The 24,130-nt window shown below is 40.6% G+C and overlaps 1 protein-coding gene across 5 annotated transcripts in view; it reads left to right on the forward strand.

Moving 5' to 3' along the window:
- zfyve26 (zinc finger FYVE-type containing 26) overlaps positions 1–24,130 on the forward strand; it is an 82,856-nt gene that overhangs the window by 35,714 nt on the left and 23,012 nt on the right. For 4 of the 5 annotated variants that reach the window (XM_033026908.1, XM_033026909.1, XM_033026910.1 and 1 more), the window contains exons 21-32: positions 933–1,672; positions 3,011–3,210; positions 5,885–5,989; positions 7,901–8,023; positions 8,700–8,876; positions 9,740–9,989; positions 11,502–11,600; positions 12,210–12,376; positions 18,306–18,442; positions 20,036–20,064; positions 20,154–20,290; positions 22,221–22,441. In XM_033026908.1, coding sequence (XP_032882799.1) covers positions 933–1,672; positions 3,011–3,210; positions 5,885–5,989; positions 7,901–8,023; positions 8,700–8,876; positions 9,740–9,989; positions 11,502–11,600; positions 12,210–12,376; positions 18,306–18,442; positions 20,036–20,064; positions 20,154–20,290; positions 22,221–22,441 — 2,385 coding nt within the window. The remainder of the gene's footprint in view (positions 1–932; positions 1,673–3,010; positions 3,211–5,884; positions 5,990–7,900; positions 8,024–8,699; positions 8,877–9,739; positions 9,990–11,501; positions 11,601–12,209; positions 12,377–18,305; positions 18,443–20,035; positions 20,065–20,153; positions 20,291–22,220; positions 22,442–24,130) is intronic. The other variant, XM_033026911.1, reaches the window with a different exon arrangement.

The following is a 24,130-nucleotide window of genomic DNA, read 5'->3' on the forward strand; positions in this document are numbered from 1 at the left end:
AGGTCACACTAGTGAGGTTACTGCACACCTGGCCACATTCCTGACCTCCACCCCCGACTACAGCCTTGTACTTTGCAGGTACACAAGAGCCCCTGTTCCCCTCCTGAAAATTTGTATATTCTCACAGAGTTGATAGTTTTCTGAATTATAATGCAAGTCCAAAAAATGTTTAGTTTCATTACATCTTAAAACATTATTGAAATCCTTATGGGCCTGTCCCACTTAGGCGATTTTTTAGGCGACTAGGCTATCGCCGAGATGTCGCCTGTATGGTCGTGAGTAGTCTCCTCAGTCGCCCAAAGAATCGTAGCGTTTTTCTGGTCGCTGCTGGATTTTGAAATGTTCAAAACTTTTCGGTGACTGTTGGCTTGACGCCAATGAGCTTCTCCTGACGTAGGTGCTGTCGTAGGTTGTCGTCAGGATGACATAGGTTGTTGTCGGTGCTGACTTCGGTGAATTCCATTGGCAACTACCCACGTCAACCGGCGACAGGTACCGGTGACTGAATTGTCTTAAGTTGGCTTCAGTTGTCGCTGATAGGGTCATGGCTTGTAGCGGGTGGACGTAGGTTGTCGTAGGTGTGGTCGTAGGTGGACGTCTTAATGGGTCGCTGGTTGTCGGTAGCTGGACATCGACTAGGTGGTAGGTTGTTGTAGACATTGTTGTAGACTTTATCGTTGGGGGATCCAGTCGCCGATTTTTCGGCGACCTGTTACGACTATGACAGTCGCCGGCAGTCGCTGAAAAAATTGCCTAAGTGGGACAGGTCCATTAAAGAACTTACATGCTGAATTTCATTACCCTTTTGAAAGTATTGTTGTCAAGGTGACAACCATTTTACATTATGAATGTTTCTCAACCTATTGATATATTAGATTCCAATGGCATGAGTTCACCTAGCTTGATTATAGATTTCTCAATTCTCTCATTAGGTTGTTCATGCTACTGCACAAGGAGGAACTGAAGTTAAACGTACAAGAGATCATTGTTAACTGCTGCTGTGAGCGTCTTCCATTGAGGAACACCAGGAAACTCGGACACTGTCCATCTTTTCTCAGTGAAATAAGTAAACAGATTGAAGAATACACCAAAGATTGTCTTCCTGATTTAGGATTCGCCCTCTCGAGTGCATTGGACTTGGCAGAAGAGATACCTGAATGTGAATTATCAGAATATTCCTTGGGAACATATTGTCTCATTCCTTCTGGTCTGAATTTTCTCAAGTCACATTCACAGTTACTAGCAGTCCTTGTCTGTTTAACAGCTACCCAAGGGCACAGGGCACTTAAACACAGTCTGTCGTGGAAGGAACGTTTAAGTGGTCGTACGGAGGCACCCCTGGACATGGAACAGATCTGCAAGGAGTGCGAGGAGTTAATGAAAGGATTTCCAGTCCTTGAGCATTTTCTTTCTACAATGGCTGAGCCTTTCACGAAAACCCAAGAAGAAACCACCAGTCTTGTGGACTCTCTGTGCGGCAATCCATGTATTACCCTTTTGCTGTCAGGCCTTCATTCTGAGAGAGCTGTGAGCACAATAACAGAAGTGTTCAGACAGCTCTTGTCTGATAGACGCTGGCTTGGCTTGCTGAAGGTTCTTGAATTGTACGGTGATGAGACTGAAGAGTTTGAGAATCTAAAAGATATCCTGCTTAGTTGTGCTGTCATAGAAGGTAAGATTACTGAACTCTTGTGATCAAGTATTAAAAACATAGAAAAATTGCCATATACTCAAGCAAGAGCAAGTTACATAGAAACATAGAAAATAGGTGCAGGAGTAGGTCATTTGGCCCTTCGAGTCAGCACCGCCATTCAATATGATCATGGCTGATCATCTAAAATCAGTACCCCATTCCTGCTTTTTCCCCATATCCCTTGATTCCTTTAGCCCTAAGAGCTACATCTAACTCTCTCTTGAAAACATCCAGTGAATTGGCCACCACTGCCTTCTGTAGCGGAGAATTCCACAGATTCACAACTCTCTGGGTGAAGACATTTTTCCTCATCTCAGTCCTAAATGGCCTACCCCTTATTACATAGAAACATAGAAAATAAGTGCAGGAGGAGGCCATTTGGCCCTTCGAGCCAGCACCTCCATTCATTGTGATCATGGTTGATCATCCACAATCAGTAACCCGTGCCTGCCTTCTCCCCATATCCCTTGATTCTGCTATCCCCTAGAGCTCTATCTAACACTCTTTTAAATTCATCCAGTGAATTGGCATCTACTGTGTTTTGTGGCAGAGAATTCCACAAATTCACAACTCTGAGTAAAAAAGTTTTTTCTCTTCTCAGTTTTAAATGGCCTCCTCTTTATTCTTAAACTGTGACCCCTGGTTCTGGACTCCCCCAACATCGGGAACATTTTTCCTGCATCTAGCCTGCCCAATCCTGTAAGAATTTTATTACTGAAGTCTTCAAGCTTTTAAGCCCGATTAAAATTTTAAACTGTTACTTAGAAGGGGAGAATAGTTTCTAGGAGCATGGTCCCAAATATGGTGATTAATGATTAATGGGGTTTGCAATGACATGGTTGAGCAAGGCTTTCCTATTATATTGGTAGATTGATGCCATTCTTAAAATTAAGAAAAAAACCATGCCTTTTGTTTAGTTTAGAGAAGCAGCGCGGAAACATGCCCTTTGGCCCATTAAGTCCGCGTTGACCAGCGACCTTCGCACACTAACACTATCCTACGCACACTAGGGACAATTTTACCAAGCCAATTAGCTTACAAACCTGCACGTCTTTGTGGTGTAGGAGGAAACCAGAGCACCTGGAGAAAATCCATGCAGGTCACAGGGAGAAATGCAAATTCCATACAGACAGCACCCATAATCAGGATCGAACCCAGGTTTCTGGCGCTGCAAGGCAGCAACTCTGCCATTGCGCTACTGGTCCACCCGATTTGGATCTATTTAATCTTCTATTTATAACGTGGTTCTCTTTTGTATTTTGCCTTAATTATTACCACAGCCGTTAGAATTATTAACAATTTCTGTAACTTTGGCAGAGAACAAAGGTTGGGAATATCTGATCCGTATCAGAAATGGTATTCTACGAGCAAAACTGGTTCTTCACTGCATAGAAAAATGGCCACTTGAAGCATGTCTTGAGGTTCTGTTTTATTGTCTGAGTGATTCTAATATGAACAAAAGAGAATTAAAGTCTGATCTGCTTGCAAAGAAAAAGGAACTTCAGGTTTATCAGAAGGTATGTGGCATCCAGTTATGGTTACATTAATATTTTAATAAGAAAAACGTGATTATACAAGATAACCAGAAATTGTTGGTTGGATGATGTGAGATCACAGAACTTGTCTCAGCGTCACCAAATGAATGTTGTAAACAGGTTCTGCCTTAATTAGCAGCAGAATCATTCTTAAAATATAATTTGCTGTACAATGTTTTAAGCAGGAGCTACTTATCATTGGGTCTGTGAATGTAGGAAATTATTTTTTAAATCATTTATGGCCACTTGAAGTTTTTGAAGTATTGCTATGTTTTGTAATTTTTCAATCTTATGTGATGTTTTGTGATTAAACAAAAATATTTATACTTGTATGCTTGTAGATGTCCCACAACATCATTCACATTGAAGTAAAATTATTAGAGGATGAGATGTTTTTAACATGTAGGATAAAACATCAGTAACATTAATTTGCACTTCCAATAATAGTAAACTAATATTTTTTCAAGAAGTCCAACATATGCAATAAATTCAGGATCCCCACCATGTACATTTATCTCCATTTTTGATGGGGGGGGGGGGGGGGGGGGGGGAACATAGAAACATAGAAAATAGCTGCAGGAGTATGCCATTCAAGCCTGATTCAATATGATCATGGCTGATCATCCAAATCAATATCCCATACCTGCCTTCTCTCCGTACCTCCTGATCCCTTTAGCCACAAGGACCACATCTACCTCCCTCTTAAATCAAACCAATGAACTGGCCTCAACTACCTTCTGTGGCAGAGAATTCCACAGATTCACCACTCTCTGTGTAAAAAATGATTTTCTCATCTCGGTCCTAAAAGACTTCCCTCTTATCCTTAAACTGTGACTCCTTGTTCTGGACTTCCCCAACATCGGGAATAATCTTCGTGCATCTAGCCTGTCCAACCCCTTAAGAATTTTGTAAGTTTCTATAAGATCCCTCTCAATCTTCTAAATTCTAGCGTGTACGAGCCGAGCAAAAGGTGAGCAATCTTCAAATGGGTGAAGAATGGATAAACATTCAGAATTTAGTAGCGACAAACATTAGCCTACACAGCAGCATCTGTGGAAAAAGAGTTTGTTGCAAATCAAAGATCCTTCATCAGAAATGTGGAGAAAGAGTTGCATTATGTTGCAAAGAGGGTGTGGGAGGGATAGATCAGACAAAGAGAATATCTCTGATAGGCCAAGACAACCACACATGTTGCATTGTGTGCTCTTCTATCATGGAGAACATACGAACTCTGTACAGACAGCACCCATAGTCAGGATCGAACCCGGGTCTTCGGCGCTGTAAGGCAGCAACTCTACAGTTGCACCACTGTTCCACCCTAATTCTGTGATTCACCTGAACCTCTTCCAATCTAATGTCTGTACTTGGTGCTCACAATGTATGCAGTCTCCTTTACTGGAGAACCAATATGCAGTGATTTTGCTGTTACACTTGCATGCAGGGGTGATGCTGAGATTCTATTGACACTGAGGTAAATCTCTAGGCCTGATCCAAGAAATGAGAAGCTGGAGAAAAAAATGGCTTAAATGTATGCATCACATTAGCCATGATGATCATGCCTTATGAATTTGATGTAGTTATTTTTGAAGAAGTAACCACAAAGATTGATGAGGGCAGGGCGGTAGATGTTGTCTGTATGGACTTCAGTAAGGTTTTTTTTAATATAATGTTTTGTATGATAGGGTGCTCTGAAAGGTTAGACTTAGGATTCAGGGAGATCTAGCTATGGTAATTGGATGATAATTGATTTGATAGTAGAAAATAGAGGGTTGTTTTAAAAAAAAATATATAGGCCCGTAACTAATGGTGTGCTGCAGGGCTCGGTGCTGGGTCCATTGTTTGTTTGTCATCCGTATAAATGATTTGGATGGAAATGTATAAGGCATGGTTAGTAAATTTGCAGATGATGCTAAATCAGGTGGTATCGTAAACGGTGAAGATTATTTCCAATTACAGTGGGATTGTGACACCTAGGTAAGTAGGCTGAGAAATGACAAATGGAATGTAATTCAGGTCAGTGCAAGGTGTTGCATTTTGGAAAATCAAACTAGGTTAGAACTTCATGTTGAACAGTAGGGCTGTGAGTAGTGGTGAAGACGGCTTTTGGCACACTAGACTTCAGTAAACATAGAAAATAGGTGCAGGAGTAGGCTATTCGGCCCTTTGAGTTGGCACCGCCATTCAATATGATCATGGCTGATCATCCAACTCGGTATCCTGTACCTGCCTTCTCTCCATACCCCCTGATCCCTCTAGCCACAAGGGCCACATCCAACTCCCTCTTAAATATAGCAAATATAGTAGTTGTGGAATTAAGTATAGAAGATGGGATGCTATTTTGAGTCTCACAAGAAGTTAGTACAGCTACACTTTGAGTATTGTGCTCAGTTTTGATCACCCAGCTATAGGAATGTGGCCATTAAGTTGGAAAGAATGTAGAAAATATTTGAGGATATTGCCAAGACTTGAGGGATTGATATAGGGAGAGGATGGCAGTGTAGGGCTTTATTCCTTGGAGCATAGAAGACTGAGGAATGAATTTGTAGAGGTGCATAAAATCATGAAGGACATAGGGTGAGTGCACACAGTCCTTTTCGAAGGGTAGGGGAATCAAAAGAGGGCCTCTTGATCCTAAAATCAATGTTTCTGTTGTTAGATCCTTAATCTTAGGTCTCCAATCCCTTGGCATGGTTGGCAAGAACTACGAACTGAATCCAGTGAGAACCCACGTGTTGTGATGGACATCATTTTGAAGTGCAGGGTAAGAAAATATTCTTTTTTGCTTCTTACGATTTCTTTTTGACCATCATTGCTGCTAACCTATTTGAATGCTCTGTTTAAAAGAAGGCACAAAATGCTGGAGTAACTCAGTGGGTCAGGCAGCATCTCTGGTGACAAGGATAGATGATGTTTCGGATCGGGACCCTTCTTACAATTGATTGTACTAGTGCGGGAGAAAGCTGGAGAGGTGGGGGTGGGACAAAGTCTGGCAAATGATAGGTGGATACGGATGAGGGGGGGGAGATTAGCAGATGGTTGGACAATGGATATGGAAAGACAAAAAGTGTATGAAGAGGCCTGAGTTGTGAAGCCAGAGGAAGGAATGAAGGAGGAAGGGGACGGGGAAAGGTAAAAGGGAGAAATGGGTGTGTATCCAGTTAAAGAGATCCCAGGCATCCTCCTGCACTCCACAACTGGCTTTTTGACCATATTTACTTCAAATGAACAAGGATTAGCTCTCTATCTCTTTACCTCTTTTACCTATTTTACTTAAACCTAACTCTCTGGCCCAATATTTCTTGATATCTCGGTGTTAAATTTTGTTCAATTAAGGAGCCGTCCCACTAGGTGGCGATCTAATTGGCGAGTTTAGAAGAGTTTGAAAAAGTGTCATGTTGAAGACCTCCTTCGACTATGCTGAAGACTAGCTTAAACCATATAACCATATAACAATTACAGCACGGAAACAGGCCATCTCGGCCCTACAAGTCCGTGCCGAACAATTATTTTCCCTTAGTCCCACCTGCCTGCACTCATACCATAATCCTCCATTCCCTTCTCATCCATATGCCTATCCAATTTATTTTTAAATGATACCAACGAACCTGCCTCCACCACTTCCACTGGAAGCTCATTCCACACCGCTACCACTCTCTGAGTAAAGAAGTTCCCCCTCATGTTACCCTTAAACTTCTGTCCCTTAATTCTGAAGTCATGTCCTCTTGTTTGAATCTTCCCTATTCTCAAAGGGAAAAGCTTGTCCACATCAACTCTGTCTATCCCTCTCATCATTTTAAAGACCTCTATCAAGTCCCCCCTTAACCTTCTGCGCTCCAGAGAATAAAGACCTAATTTATTCAACCTTTCTCTGTAACTTAATTGTTGAAACCCAGGCAACATTCTAGTAAATCTCCTCTGTACTCTCTCTATTTTGTTGACATCCTTCCTATAATTGGGCGACCAAAATTGTACACCATACTCCAGATTTGGTCTCACCAATGCCTTGTACAATTTTAACATTACATCCCAGCTTCTATACTCAATGCTCTGATTTATAAAGGCTTATAAAAGCTTCGACAAGCTTCGGGAAAATTGGACACCGAACAGTGAAAAGTGAAGACGATCTCCTTCGACCTCCCTTCAACTATGGTGAAGATTATCTACGATTACCTTTGACTACCCTCGATTACCTACGAATAACATGCCGATCTACTACGACCTACTTCGACTAAACCTACGAGTAAAAAAAAATATCAATTTTTTTCCATCACGACCTTTTTTGTTTTTACTCGCGGGCATTTTTCAGCATGTTGAAAAATAAGCCGCGACCTAGCTAAGGCCTCGAGTACGCGGGCACTACTCTCGAGCATGAAGGAGAGTTACAAAGACCTCCTAGGACCTCGTGTCGTCCATGCTATGAGTATGAGTCGAGGGCAAACTCGCCAATTAGGTCGCCGCAGTGGGACAGCCCCTTTATACTCCTGTGGAGGGCTTTGTGATGGTTTACTATCTCAAGGGCACTATGTAAATAAATGTTGTTGCTTTTATTGATTTATCCCTCCAGCAGTTTGTTTTTTGCTCAGGTTCCCGGCATCTGTACTTTCAAGTGTCTCAATTTTACTGCTCTTATTAAATGCTGTTCACTGAGAGGTTGATGAATTGTTATTTCCAGGAGTTTGAGCTTTGTGAGGCTTGGGTTCAGTTGCACCCTGTTCCAACGCACTTCACAGTGAAACTCCGGCATGAATATCTCATTCACCTTCTTGAGCTAGGAGATGGAGAGCGAGCTTTCCAGGCAAGTGCTATAATAAAAATAAAATGACCTTGTGCTGTTATGAGAGAGATAATTATGAATTTGCACTACCAAAGTAAAATACTGTGAATGTTGGAAAGGTTAGATTTGATATGGAGTCCAGAATGGGCTATAAACCTATTTGGAGGATTAAGTGCTGTTCTTGAGCTGTAACATGACATTCCCCTTTTAAACCCAGCTTTACCTGCTGAGCTGTGTGGTTCTTCACAGATGAACAGCCTGACAATGCCTCATCTCCAGCCTCTGTTGGATAATAGTCACTTGAGTGTGTTGGGAGATGACTTTTGCTTATATAATTTTTCAAAATAATTTGTTGATTCTCATGAGATGCTGGATGAAAATTATTAGAAAGATATTTTTTGAAACTGCTCTGCTCTATACAAGAAAAATTGCAATCTTTATAAAGCTCAATATAAATTCAAAACGGCTTGTTAATAGTTTGTATGGATACATTGATATTGATATACTGTGTTATTGTATTGAAAATATAATAAATTATGTCATAGTCCTCTTGAATTGTGTTAGAAATGAAGATAGAAGCAATTGAAATACAAAATGGATAAACGCAGTTTAATTACTAAGACCCTGTAATAGGCATACAGGCTTGGTATTTTTTAATGTGTATTGAATATCAGCTTATTTCATTCTGTTCTGTTAGCTTCTGCAGGGGATTTGTGATCCTGACATGTGCCAAGTTATATGTGAACAAGCTCTGGATCAGCACCCGGGACTAGCTGCTTGCCATTTTCTTTCCAATTACCTTACCACTCACTTTCATAAGAGTCTCTCTGCTGCACGACGTCATGAAATTCAAGCAATGCGCATTGGATCCAAGGTAAAGATTCGTAGGACCAGTCTTTTGTTTCTCAAATTGATCAGAAATGCCCTTTCATAAACTATCACTCGGTATTGGAATTTCCAGTTCTGTTGCAATGATCCTTTAATCGTTCAGGAAAAAAAAGCCAAACCAAAGTAGTAATAATTCTAGTTAGAAAGGAACTGCAGATGCTGGTTTATATCGAAGATAGACACAAAATGTTAGTGGAACTCAGTAGGTCAGGCAGCATCTCTGGAGGAAATGAATGGGTGACATTACCCATTCCTTTTCCCCCCAAGAGATGCTGCCTGGCCTGCTGAGTTACTCCAGCACTTTGTATCTATCTTTAGGAATAATTCTACATCAGCATAGTTAAAAAGATCAATTTAGTTTGGTTATGAATCTGCAGAGGGAATTGATCTCTTTGATATGTAAAACTCGGTTAAAAATGAATGTTAGAATTTGCATGGTGATAGTCTTGCTGATCTGTATGCCAAAAAGTATGTCAAAATATGCCAAAAAGTATAAAAAGTATTTACTTTGGTACACGTGATGATAAAGAAGCCGTTGCGTAGAAAGCAAATTCTAAAAGTAGAAATGTTAGAAGAACTTACGATTTTATATACTAAGGTGGCGGCTTCATTAATGGTGCAAGTGTCTAACTTTTCAAGTTACTATCATAACATATTCTACATTCCAAAATAATGTGCATTTGAATGTTTTGACACAGATAAACAACCGTTCTTACTCAAGCTTTGCTTTGAATTAATCATTGAAAATGTTAAATTGTTGTGGAATTATTTTATTATTTTGCTCATCAGTTTTGATGCCCGGTGAGCAATTGATTTATGTACTTTTCTTGTGCATTTTCCTTCTCGTAGCTTTTACTAACATTACCGGAGTCTGCACATGATGCCTATTCACACCTGTCCTCAAATCCATTGTTAATGTTGGAGCAACTACTCATGAATATGAAAGTGGATTGGGCTTCAGTAGCGACCCAGACACTTCATCAATTGCTTGTGGGGCAAGAAGCAGGTTTTGCCATTGAAGACATTGATTGCCTTCTTTCCAAATATGCAGCCAAGGCTCTTGAAGTTCCGTATGCAGTGCGAGAGAAAACACGATCAGGTAACATTTGTCCTGCTTTTATTTCTTTGTGAAGAAGAACTACTTTTGTACTTGTAGGATGGCTGCATTGCAAATTGCAGGTAGAAGAATTACCAGATTTTATTAGATACTGTTTGATTGGAACAATTGCCTCATTGTCTTTCGATGTGGCAGGAGCACGCAATGCGTGGATAGCACGCAACAAGAGCTTTTCATGTGACAATAAACTAAACTGAAAGATTTTTGGCATAATTTCCTTTATGTGTTCCATTTCATTTTCACACATGTCCAATCCTGGGATGTAAATTTCCACTTGCTAAACACTCCTGATGTTTTCCAACTATGTTGAATACAAAAAATCAGCAGTTTGCCAGTATTACATCTGTTTTAATGTCTTCTTCTGTGGCTTTTCGGGTATGCTTTACTTCATAGCCCACGTGAACTATTTTCATCTTGATCGGTGTGTTTTATTCGTTTGTAACTATTTTCTTGTTACTTTTCAGTTTTATTTCATATTTTTATAATTCAAAACTTGCCGTTATTTCTCCATGTAGAGTTTGAATCTTTTTTTAATGTCACAGTAGTAGAGTTGCTACCTTAGCGCCAGACACCCGGGTTCGATCCTGACTACGGGTGCTATCTGTATGGAGTTTGCACGCTCTCTCTCTGACCACATGGGTTTTCTCCAGGTGCTCCGGTTTCCTTTCACATTCCCAAGACTTGTAGGTTAATCGGCTTCTGTAAAATGTCCCCAGTGTGTAGGATAGAACTAGTGTACGGGTAATCATTGGTCGGCACAGACTCTGTGGGCCGAAAGACCTGTTTCTATGCTGTATCTCAAAACTAAGGAGATTAATGCTGTTGAGCCATTAACTTTATACTTTCCTCTTGATTCGATCTCCCAAAGTGCAACACCTCACACTTGCTATAGGATTAAGCTCCATCTACCATTTATCCAACCTTTCTGTAACTGATCTATATCCTGCCGTATACTTTGACAGCTTTCCTCGTAGTCTGCAACAACAGTAATCTTGGTGTCATCTGCAAACGTACTTGCCAGCTCATCTACATTTATGTCCAAGTTGTTTATATCGCAAACAACAGAGACCCAGCACAGATCCTTGGGGAACTTCACTGTTCACAGACCTCCAGCCTGAATAACGCCTTTCTACCGAAACCTTCTGTCTTCTATTAGTAAGTCAGTTCTAAATCCGTACAATCAAATCACTGTGAATCCCGTGCATCTTAATCTTCTGGATCAGCCTACCATGGGGGAGTTTATCACAGGCCTTTTTTTAACCAATTTTCCGGACTAGGGTGAAAAGTGATTAGACTTAATTATTATTGTCCTGCTATTAAGATAGCTTACCCAGTATTTATGTTCAAGAGTATATCATTATTCCTGGACTAATTACGGGTTTGCATTTAGGATTCCTGAAAACTGAAGGGAAACTGCTTTAACTCTGAGCTCTTGAATTTTGTACTTTACACGTGACATTAAACCAGTTGTGATGTCTTATTTCTTCTGTCTAGATTCTGTAATTAATCTGCAAGATTTGCTCACTCAGAGTGCAGGACCAGAGAGTCTCGCAGAATTGCCAAATATCGAACAAGCGACAAGCTTACCTTCAGGTGAGAATAATATCAAAAATTCATAACGTATACCCAACAGCAGGGAGTTATTTGGTCCATGATGCATCTGTAGCAATCATTAGTTAGAGCAATTCTAAATTCAATCCACAATCCTGCTGTATCCCCAAGCATGTGCCTATCAAATTCCCACTCACCTGTATCCACCTATCACTCACCAGGCTTTGTCCTGCCAGTCCTCTCTTCCAGCTTTCTCACCTTCTCCCACCACCATAATACCTGTAGACGGGTCTAAACCCAGATCACCTATCCATGTTCTCCAAAGATGCTCCTGTCCCGCTGAGATACTCCAACTCTATGTGTCTTTTTTGTAAACTAGCACCTGCAGTTCCTCGTCTCTCCACTTTCTCATCTAGATTTCAACACCAATCTTGTGTGAAATAATCGTGATCCAATGTCCGCCATTCTCGCCTTGTTTCGTTGATCTGTTATAAATACTTTTACAGAATCAATAAATGTTCAGAGCCAATAATTTTCTATGTTAGTTAATAGATAGTTTAACAAAGAATTTACTCTTAATTACAACAATCATTGGATATCAATTATCTTAATTTTCTGTTTTATTCTATATCTTCATATTTCTTGTTCCAGTTAATCCAACTCTTCATGGACCATCCAACCCTCAAGAAGAATCCATTCAAAGATCTAAATCGACCAGTGAATTTGTTCCTCCAGCAAACCCACCTGCAAAAAAAGACTGGGTACCTGACAGCAAGGCAATGTTTTGCTTGGTCTGTTACAAGGAAAGGTTTACCATGGTAAGGAGATATATAGGTAAAGTTCACAACATTTTCCAGCTTTTTTATTTAATTGCCTTGGAAAGGTTCTCTGAAATGTCAGAGTCGAAATTGAATTTGAATTTTTGCTATGATTTGTGTTGACTTCCAGCAGCTTCTCACCACAGATTTATCAAGCAAAGGAAATGCAGTCTTCCATAAGAAAAAAGTGCTTTCATATTCATGGAAATTAATAAATATATTAACCATATAAACGCTGTATTAAACGCTATCTTGTTGACCCACGGGTTCAGGCTGTTGAACATGAACTCTACAGCAAATGATTTGCAAAAACATTTTTATGTGGATGAATCTGTAGATCAATCACCTTTGTTTTCATGCTGGGAAAACAACAAATCTCAGCATTTGTTTGCAGAAGTAGCATTACATAGAATATAGAACAGTACAGCACAAGAACAGGCCCTTCAGCCCACAATGTTTGTGCCAGACATGATACCTACCTGAACTGATCTCAAGTGCCTTTACATGATCCGTATTCCTCTATTCATAGAAACATAGAAAATAGGTGCAGGAGTAGGCCATTCGGCCCTACGAGCCTGCACCGCCATTCAATATGATCATGGCTGATCATCCAACTCAGTATCCCATCCCTACCTTCTCTCCATACCCCCTGATCCCTTTAACCACAAGGGCCACATCTAACTCCCTCTTAAATATAGCCAATGAACTAGCCTCAACTACCTTCTGTGGCAGAGAATTCCACAGATTCACCACTGTGTAAAAAATGATTTTCTCATCTCGGTCCTAAAATATTTCCCTCTTATCCTTAAACTGTGACCCCTAGTTCTGGACTTCCCCAACATCGGGAACAATCTTTCTGCATCTAGCCTGTCCAACCCCTTAAGAATTTTGTAAGTTTCTATAAGATCCCCCCTCAATCTTCTAAATTCTAGCTTGTACAAGCCAAGTCTATCCAGTCTTTCTTCATATGAAAGTCCTGCCATCCCAGGAATCAGTCTGGTGAACCTTCTCTGTACTCCCTCTATGGTAAGAATGTCTTTCCTCAGATTAGGAGACCAAAACTGTACGCAATACTCCAGGTGTGGTCTCACCAAGATCCTGTACAACTGCAGTAGAACCTCCCTGCTCTTATACTCAAATCCTTTTGCTATGAATGCTAACATACCATTTGCTTTCTTCACTGCCTGCTGCACCTGCATTCCTACATTCAATGACTGGTGTACCATGACACCCAGGTCTTGTTGCATCTCCCCTTTTCCTAATCTGCCACCATTCAGATAATAGTCTACTTTCCTGTTTTTGCCACCAAAGTGGATAACCTCACATTTATCCACATTATACTGCATCTGCCATACATTTGCCCACTCACCCAACCTATCCAAGTCACCTTGCAGCCTCCTAGCATCCTCCTCACAGCTAACACTGCCCCCCAGCTTCGTGTCATCCGCAAACTTGGAGATGTTGCATTCAATTCCATCATCCAGATCATTAATATATATTGTAAATAGCTGGGGTCCCAGCACTGAGCCTTACGGTACCCCACTAGTCACTGCCTGCCATTCTGAAAAGGACCCGTTTACTCCTACTCTTTGCTTCCTGTCTGCCAGCCAGTTCTCTATCCACATCAATACTGAACCCCCAATACCGTGTGCTTTAAGTTTGTATACTAATCTCTTATGTGGGACCTTGTCGAAAGCCTTCTGAAAGTCCAGATATAACACATCCACTGGTTCTCCCTTATCCACTCTGCTAGTTACATCCTCGAAAAATCTTATGATTCGTCAGACATGATTTACCTTTCATAAATCCATGCTGACTTTGTCCAATGAATTCACCACTTTCCAAATGTGCTGCTATCCCATCTTTAATAACTGACTCCAGAATTTTCCCCACCACCGATGTTAGACTAACTGGTCTGTAATTCCCCGTTTTCTCTCTCCCTCCCTTCTTAAAAAGTGGGGTTACATTAGCTACCCTCCAGTCCTCAGGAACTACTCCAGAATCTAAAGAGTTTTGAAAAATTATCACTAATGCATCCACTATTTCTGCGGCTACTTCCTTAAGTACTCTGGGATGCAACTTATCTGGCCCTGGGGATTTATCGGCCTTTAATCCATTCAATTTACCTAACACCATTTCCCGGCTAACCTGGATTTCACTCAGTTCCTCCATCTCATTTAACCCCCGGTCCCTTGCTATTTCCGGCAGATTATTTATGTCTTCCTTAGTGAAGACAGAACCAAAGTAGTTATTCAATTGGTCTGCCATGTCCTTGTTCCCCATGATCAATTCGCCTGTTTCTGACTGCAAGGGACCTACATTTGTTTTAACTAATCTTTTCCTCTTCACATATCTATAAAAACATTTGCAGTCAGTTTTTATGTTCCCTGCCAGTTTTCTTTCATTATCTATTTTCCCTTTCCTAATTAAGCCTTTTGTCCTCCTCAGCTGGACTCTGAATTTCTCCCAGTCCTCTGGTAGGCTGCTTTTTCTGGCTAATTTGTACGCTTCATCTTTTGTTTTGATACTATCCCTGATTTCCCCTGTTATCCACGGTGGCACTACCTTCCCTGATTTATTCTTTTGCCAAACTGGGATGAACAATTGTTGTAGTTCATCCATGCAGTTTTTAAATGCATTGCATATCCACCATCAACCCTTTAAGAATCATTTGCCAGTCTATCTTGGCCAATTCGCGTCTCATACCCTCAAAGTCACCTTTCTTTAAGTTCAGGACCCTTGATTCTGAATTAACAATGTCACTCTCCATCCTAATGAAGAACTCAACCATATTATGGTCACTCTTGCCCAAGGGGCCACGCACAACAAGACGGCTAACTAACCCTTCCTCATTACTCAATACCCAGTCTAGAATAGCCTACTCTCTCGTTGGTTCCTCTACATGTTGGTTTAGAAAACTACCCCGCATACATTCCAATAAATCCTCTTCCTCAGCACCCCTGCCAATTTGATTCACCCAATCTATATGTAGATTGAAGTCACCCATTATAATTATTTTACCTTTGTTGCACGCATTTCTAATTTCCTGTTTGATGCCATCCCCAACTCCACTACTACTGTTAGGTGGCCTGTACACAACTCCCACTAGCGTTTTGATGCCATCCCCAACTCCACTGCTATTGTTAGGTGGCCTGTACACAACTCCCACTAGCGTTTTCTGCCCCTTAGTGTTTCGCAGCTCTACCCATATCGATTCCACATCCTCCAAGCTAATGTCCTTCCTTTCTATTGCGTTATTCTCCTCTCTAACCAGCAACGCTACGCCGCCTCCTTTTCCTTTCTGTCTATCCCTCCTGAATATTGAATATCCCTGGATGTTCAGCTCCCAGCCTTGGTCACCCTGAAGCCATGTCTCCGTGATCCCAACTATATCATATTCATTAATATATCATATTCGTGGCACTTCCACGTGCCCATCCAAAAGCCTCTCAAATGTCGCTGTGGTATCTGCCTCCACCACCACCCCAGCAATGCTTTCCAGGATCCCATCACTGTGTAAAAAATAAATAAAAAAAAACCCTGTATGTCTCCATTAAATCTTCCACCTCTCGCCTTGCAGCTATGTCCTCTAGCTTCGGACATTTCAATCCTGGGAAAAAGATTCTGGCTGTCTAACCTACCTATACCTCTCATAATTTTATACACTTCTATCAAGTCTCCGCTCAACTTCCAATGTTGCAGAGAAAACAATCCAAGGCTAAGCAATTTCTCCCTGTCACTGAAATCCTCTGTAGAACATTATGTACAACTGCATTATTGACAGTTGTAATCAAGTTTTGTTGTGGTTTCCAACTTTGTACAATGATTCCATTTTGATGGAGGCTTTGTTTTATTTTAATCTCGGTTCATCTTTTAACTGGGCATCCTGGATCCAGAACCTAATGTCCAAATACTTGAAATAACAGCCATATTGCAAATGCCCAATGAACATTCAAAAGGGAAATGGGATTGCTTAGACCAGTTGTTTGAATTATACTCATCTGTACATTGCACGTATTTTTCCTAGAGAAGACATCTTCATTTATAGAGTGATCCTATTTCAAAGGACTTTTCCACCGATACAGATTGAACAACAATTTAGCAAAACCAGCTGAAAAAAGCTCTAAAAATATGAGTGGTTTCCTCTGACTGATCTGAGACTGTGAAATGTAATAGCTTTCAGAGCTTATTAATTCTGTGGTGCAAACTTGCACAAAATCTTTTAAAACTAAATCTTTGAAGCTCATGTATTGATATCAAGGATTACATTTTCAAATCATTGAGCTTGTACAGCTAATAGCTGCTGATTTATTTAACTATTCTTTCAACTGAAAGTTCAGCAGGGATATCTATTGGATAAAAAACGTTCAAAGACTTTCAGAGGATCTTAGTTGAAAGGGAAATAATTAACTGGAGGGAGCAGGTTTTCAGCTAGTTCTGTTAATGATGAAGATGTTAGACTTCACTACCTTTGTTTTGATACTATGTTAGTGCTGAACGCAGCACCAGCATTTATTGCTTATCACTGATTGGCATTGAAAAAGTCATGGTAAGTTGCCTTCATGAATGGAAGAATTGTCATAGTCGGTGATTTAAATTGCCCGAATATAGACAGGATTACCACAGTACCAAGAGCTTAGATGGGGTAGTAGTTTCATCAGGCAATATCAGAGTGCCCTACAAGGGAGAGGTAAAAGCTTGCCATGGAGAATTGGGCAGGGCAAGTGACTGAAGGATGAGTGGGTGTGCATTTTGGGACCAGCAAGCACAATCCAATTAGTTTTCAAATAGTTATGGAATTATGAGATGCTGCTGGATCTCCTGGTTGCTAACCATTTTAACTCTCCTTCCTATTCCCATATGGACCTTTCTATCGTGGGCCTCCTCCATTGCTAGAGTGATGCCATATGCAACCTTGAGAAACAGCATCTCGTATTCCACTTGAGTAGCATGCAGCCCAATGGTATGAACAATGAATGCTTCCATTTTAGGTAACTAACCAACAAGCATAACCCCCACCCATCTCCCCCCCCCCCCCCTCTTCCCTGTGCCCACCTAGATTCGCACCCATTTCTCCCACAGTCCACATAATCCATATCTTTCCATTCCCTGCATATACATGTGCCTATCCAAAAGCTATTTAAATGCTATTACTATTGTATCTCCCTCCACCACCACATAGGCAACACATTCCAGACACCCACCATTCTGTGTTTCAAAACAAAAACTCGCCCTGCACATCTCCTGCAAACTTCGCTCCTGTCACCTTAAAGCTATGCTTTCTCATCTTTGACATTTCCACCTTGTGCAGTTTTTGTTTCACTGCTTCCAAGCTTGAGTTGAAAATATATTGACGCCATTCACCATTGCTGGATCTAAATCCTTGAACACTGCACAAAGCAATATCTTTGTCAAAGTGTAGGAAGCTGGCTCATCACAATCTACTCAAGGCATTTGGGGATGAGCAATAAATGCTGACCTTGCTAATGAAGCCAAGGTAGCGGAATGTGAATGTGTAAAATGCTACACTGGCTGGTGCACAGATGCTCTTGTCGAATCAATTGTTAATTGATGCTCACATAAAAGAATGAATGGTAGAGTCTTTAATGTAGAAGTTGCTGAAGGCTTACAGAGTCAGTGGTTTGAGGGCAGACAGTATCTATGGAAAGAGAAACTGAGTTAACGATTCTGATTCGAGAATCTACATCGGATGCTGCATGACACATTGAGTGTTTTCACTATTTTCTGTCTTTATTTCAAATTTCCAGCATTTGCAGAGTTCTTGATTTATAAGAATTTAGCAGTGGTTTAAACAGAAAAGAATGTGTGCTACAAACTGAAGCAAAATTTGAATGTGACTTTCAAAGATCTGCTGAATCATAAAGTAGCATATATAATATTCTAACTTAAAGCTATCTTTCTTGACTAGTTCAATCGTCGACATCATTGCAGGCGCTGTGGTCGGGTTGTTTGCCAGTCTTGCTCAGCAAAGAAAATGGTGGTTAAGGACTGCAGAGAGAACCCAGCACGGGTTTGCGACCAGTGTTACAATTATTATCATACAAAGTAAGCCTGACCTCATTCTGGACTAGATTTCATCAAGTGGCAGCAGTGCCTATTGTGATAAGTAGATAACCAAGTTTATTCTGGAAACACTGCAATGTTTGCATGTGTACTATCATATGCGTTTATTAGAATCTGGTGAAAATCAGTTCTGCTCAAATATGTCACTCATCTGGCTATAATTAATTCATATTTACAATGTAATTTGACTACATTTAAAAATATTAAATGAAATTTTATTTTCCAATGCCTTACTATGTTAATCATTTATCAAGCAGTTGAATGCTGTCTAGTGCAACACTGAATATACATGTAACGATACAGCATCTACATCGCTTGGAAAAGCCAGCTTTTCTTGTGGTGGTTAACTTTTTGAAGCTGACTTTTCCAAGAAGGTGATATTAATTGCAATCTGTGGCACTCTTTATTGGTGTTTAAAAAAATTAAAAAAATTAAAATCCTTCTTGTGCTTCATAACAAGTATTTTTAGTTCTTGCCTGTCACAAGATTAGACTTGACCAGGTGAACAGAAGGGAATAGTTATGGATATCCTCAAAAATTGAGAATCTTGAGCCCTTGCATTAGAATTTCACCGTACCTTAATAGGTACACGTGACAATAAACTGACCTTGAAACCTTGAGAATCCCCATATAGAAGCCTAAAGTAAAGAGTGAGAGGAGCACATTACGACACACATTATTCATCCGCAGGTCCCTTCTCTGACTGAGTCTGCGGGTCAAACATTGGCCTTCGCAGTCACCTTGGAGCCCCCAGGACTAGAGTGGAAGCAAAACATGTTCATCCAGAGCGATTGCCTGGTATCATTGACTTTGTATTGTTGAATACAATGGTGTGTAGTAGTGAACAATCTTAAACTATAGCCCACCTATAATTACCTATTTATAATCACAACTTTCAATGGATATTTGGACAGAGGTATGAATAGGAAGTGTTTAGAGGGATATAGGCTGAATGCAGGCAAATGGGACTAGCCCAGAATTTCAACTTGATCGATCGGCACAGGCAAGTTTTCCATGCTCAATAGCTTTATGACCCAATGCTCACTCTCAGGATATGTTTTCCTAGATCCTACCCTCGAGGATATTGAGGAAACAATTCTGGGTGTGAGATGGGGTTGGAAGGTTTTCCACGTAAAGGGAATAGTCAAATTTTAATAGTATTGGCAGAAACTGGTGCTAGATCTTAACCTATTTTGCAATACAAATAGTATCAGATAATTACAAACAATTATCCAAATTCAGTGACAGAATGGGGATATGATCTGCAACAGATGGAACAAGGTGCATAAAGAGCAGGAAGGTAACTCTGCTTTGGCAACTACCAGTCACTATATACATCCTGGACATTGATCAAGCTGATCATAAATTTTGAAAGTTAAGTTTGTTATAATATGCCCTGAAAGTAAGTGTGTCCAATTGAAACAAACTAAAGCTTGTATAAACATTGGATGTTAACAATACATAAAGGTTTCTTGAAGTGCCAATTATTTAATAAAGTTTAAATTCCAGTTTAAAAAAGATTAATACTGTGCATTAATCTATATATTTTTCTGTATCTGATCTCATCTTCTATAGAGAAAAAGAACAACTGGATGAAGGAGAAGGTGAGCAACCCAAGAATATTTTTGAAAATATTCTCTAGTTTTTTCTTATCTTAATGATGCAAGTGTACAACTCCATTTTTGTGTATTAGATGCCACAAGTTGCGATGATACTGGCTCGGAACTTGCTGTCGCTTTACAGATGCCAAGAGTTGCCGAGGTACATTGGAGTCTGACTCTGAACGAGGTTGAAAATGAAATTGAGCGCAGTGAGTTTTTCTATGAACAGGTGAGAAATAGAAACCCATTGCTCTCCTGTATTTGTACCTTTTATTATTTTTGTTGCAAAACTATTAAATAGTTTGAATTTCTGTTTGATGCACATCGGTTACAGTTACAACCATGACAAGCTGTGGATCACTTCAAAAGAAATGAAATATCAAAAACATTATGGATTACTTGGGCAGTTCAGTGCCAGTAACATATACATTCTGCAATATAATCCATTTATTTTAGTAGATAGTCTGACATGACAATATACTTGTGCAGTGTACACTATGCAAAATAAATGTTATTATTTTCCCATGGTAGTCAGATAACTTGTGTTGATCCTTTCTTGAACCCACCTCTACAAATTCTAAATAATAGCTTAAAATTGTTCGGCATTAATGCAAACAAGACTCCCAAAGATATGAATTTGTTTCCCATCCTACCATGTTGTCCCTAAGTCATCTCTTGAGATTTCTTGAGTGTCATATTTCACAATATGGCTACAAAAAGAACATGGCTACAAAACAAATCAAGCTCATTTCATGGCTACATTAAAAAAAAGTCAGTGGCATGCATCTTACAGCTGTAATAAAGCAAATTTCTACTGAATTGCACCCAACTGAACAACTTTAATATTTCATAAGAACTAGAACATGTCAACTATTGGTCCCATGAACCTCATATTTTTCTCCATTTATAATTGCTTTAAGTACTTCCCCCTTCTCTCCCCATTTTCTTTCTGCTTCTCTTACCACAGATACTACCTGACCCACTGAGTAAATCCGGCATTTTCTGTGGGGGGTTTTCAGATACCCAGTACCTGCTTGATTAGTCTGAAAGACAATAGCTCTAATATTATAGCATTCAATTCATCAATTCATCGAAATGCAAGCCTGGGTTACATACCAAATTCTTGGAATCCGGTTTATAATCACAACCTTCTGAGTCAGAATTAAAGCATTACCACTGTAATATAATGCACTGTTGGGAATACTGTATAATGCAATGTGTAATGCACTATATAATGTATGAATAATGCACTGTTTAATGCAGTGTTGGGGCGGCACAGTAGTTCAGCGGTGTAGTGTGTAGGATAGTGCTAGTGTACGGGGATCACTGATCGCTGCGTGTTTGGTGGCCCAAAGGGCCTGTATCTCTAAACTGAACTAAACACAACATTGTGGCGGCCCCCAAGGGTCATGCCATCATACCTGTCGAACCCCTCGGCACGGGAGTGGTTCAGTCCGGAGGCGGCCCTTAGCCAGAGGGTTTAAAGGCAGGGGTTTGGGTGCCATCTTTCTCTCGTTTGGTCTTCCCTACAACCGGGAGGAACATAATTAAAGGTGCCTCTCAAAACACTGGACTTCGTGCTTCCTTTTGAGACCCACGCACTACAACATTGTAATAGTACTTAAAACATATGGTAGAATTTAATGGAATGCTTTTCAATATTTTTTCTGAGGAAAGAAATGATTAAAACCTCAATGGATTTCCATATATTGTAAACAAAAACATCCAAAAGTTTCATGAAATAAAGCTGTTTAAGCAATTTTAAGTTCTTCAATAATTCATGTGAATAGTTCCAGATATAATTGATAGTCTTCGCTGATGCGTACATCAACTGGGCTAGACGGCACAGCACAAGTCTTCAGGAGACAGTTGTTGATTGTTGTAATTGTTCCTGCATGTAGTTGTGACTGTTCTTGAAAAGTCCTTGTTTGTAGCTCGAGTTTCCTCTTGCATTGTGGCGAAGGCAATTTTTTCACCATGAAGTGAGGCACAGGTGATGGGAAATGGAAGAGAAGCCGAGTCTGAAATTCACCACCTTGCAGCTTGTCTTGTTATTGTTGACAAAGACATGGGAACACATTGAATGATGAAGGCTAGTAGGAAATGTGCAGAAATGAAGGCAATCAATGAAACTGTAAAATTACTGATATGTTTTGCAGGCTCCCAGTGCTTCTCTGTGTATTGCCATACTTAATTTGCACAGCAATAGTATGGTATGCGGCCATCTACTGATAGACCATTGCAGCAAACTCTCACGAGCATTGACAAACCCAGAAGTGGATGCATGCCTCTTAATGGACATCATGAAGCAACTCCTATTTAGTGCTAAAATGATGTTTGTGAAAGCAGGAAGGAGCCAGGACTTGGCTCTTTGTGACAGGTGAGGAACTCCGCATGGTAACTGGAAACTGATTGGCTCTTAATGTGGAAGAACAGCTGCAATAAAAACAAAGATGCACTTTATCGCTAACATCTGTGATTTATGGTCTCATACAACAAATTGCCATTTTATTAACTTTATTTATAAAAATTATATACAAAAAGTGCAAAAATAGTGCATGGCTTCTTTAAATTCGTAATGTTATTGGGTCTGTACAGCTATAGGTTCGGACTGAAGAAGGGTCTCGACTCGAAACGTCACCCATTCCTTCTCTCCAGAGATGCTGCCTGTTCCTCCGAGTTACTCCAGCATTTAGTGTCTACCTATTATGTTCGGATATTCTGTGCACAGAGCGCCATTGCCATTGGATTAGTCTACAGGTTCTCAAGTGGTGGTTGACCCATACCTTTTGATTCCCTTCATAACCAAAAATCACAGCGACTGCATCCCCATAGGTTTTGAGTAGAAAATCTAAATTATTTACTTCCTCTCATCTTGAATGTCAAACTCCTTATTTTAAAACTGTTATCCTTGGTTCTAGACAGGCCAGATAGGAAAATATCAGCTTGATATTTACCCATTGAAGTCTCATTGGAAAAATTGTACTTTTCACATCTCATTCCTATAAACTGAAGAGAATTATATGCTCATCATTTGTATGATAAATCTGTCATCCCAACAATTGATCTGGTGAATCCTTGCTCCACTCCCTCTCTTGCAAGCGTATCCTTCCATAGGTAGAGTAAAGGGCCAGTCCCATGAGCATGCGACTGCATGCGGCTGGCGCGACCTAACGTGGTCGCTTGAGCCGTACGGCCTCGCAGGGCCGGTCTCACTTCGATCGCCGGAGCCGTAGAGTTGTGCGGGGCTGGTCCCGAAATCGTGCGGGGTTCCGAAAAACTGACACTGTCCGCGCGACAACGGCCTGTCAGCCCGCAGCCGCATTGAGGCCGTACGCAGCACCTCGACGGGTGTACACAGCGTCTCGATGCCGTACGCAGCGTCTTGACGGCGTACGCCTAGTGCGTGGTGTTGCGCGATTACGTCACCGCCCGGCGTGCCGTTGCGTGATGACGTAACCGCCCAACGCCGTGCGACGTCCAAATTCAGTCAGCCCGCCTCCTGCCCAGCTGATTGGTGAGTATGATGTCGGGACCAGCCCCGTACAACTCCAGACGGAAGTTGGACCGAGGCCGTACGCCTCAAGCCACCACGTTTGGTCGCGCTAGACACATGCAATCGTATGCTGGTGGGACTGGCCCTTAACCACTAGACATTATGTGAGACAAGTAAGGTAGATAAAATGTTTGTCCCAGGGTAGAAATATGTCAAATACTAGAGGGCGTAGGTTTAAGGCGAGAGAGGGCAAGCTTAAAGGAGATTTGCAAGACTTTTATTTTACACAGAGTGTGGTAGGTGCCTGGAACGTGCTGCCAGGGGAGGTGGCTTGAATACAATAGTAACATTTAGGCGATTTAGACAGACACAGGAACAAACAAAGACAGGAAAAAGTAGGATACACTCTATGTGAAGGCAGATAGGATTTCAGTGCTGACATGTGTGCATTGGGCCTGTTCCTGTATTATACTGTTTTGAATTTGAATTTGAATTTTATTTTTGTCATTCAGACCTTTCGGCCTGAACAAAATTTTGTTGCCCTGCAGTCATACATATAATAAAAATGACAAA

This window comes from Amblyraja radiata, chromosome 9, assembly GCF_010909765.2.
Source record: "Amblyraja radiata isolate CabotCenter1 chromosome 9, sAmbRad1.1.pri, whole genome shotgun sequence".
Taxonomy (NCBI): domain Eukaryota; kingdom Metazoa; phylum Chordata; class Chondrichthyes; order Rajiformes; family Rajidae; genus Amblyraja; species Amblyraja radiata.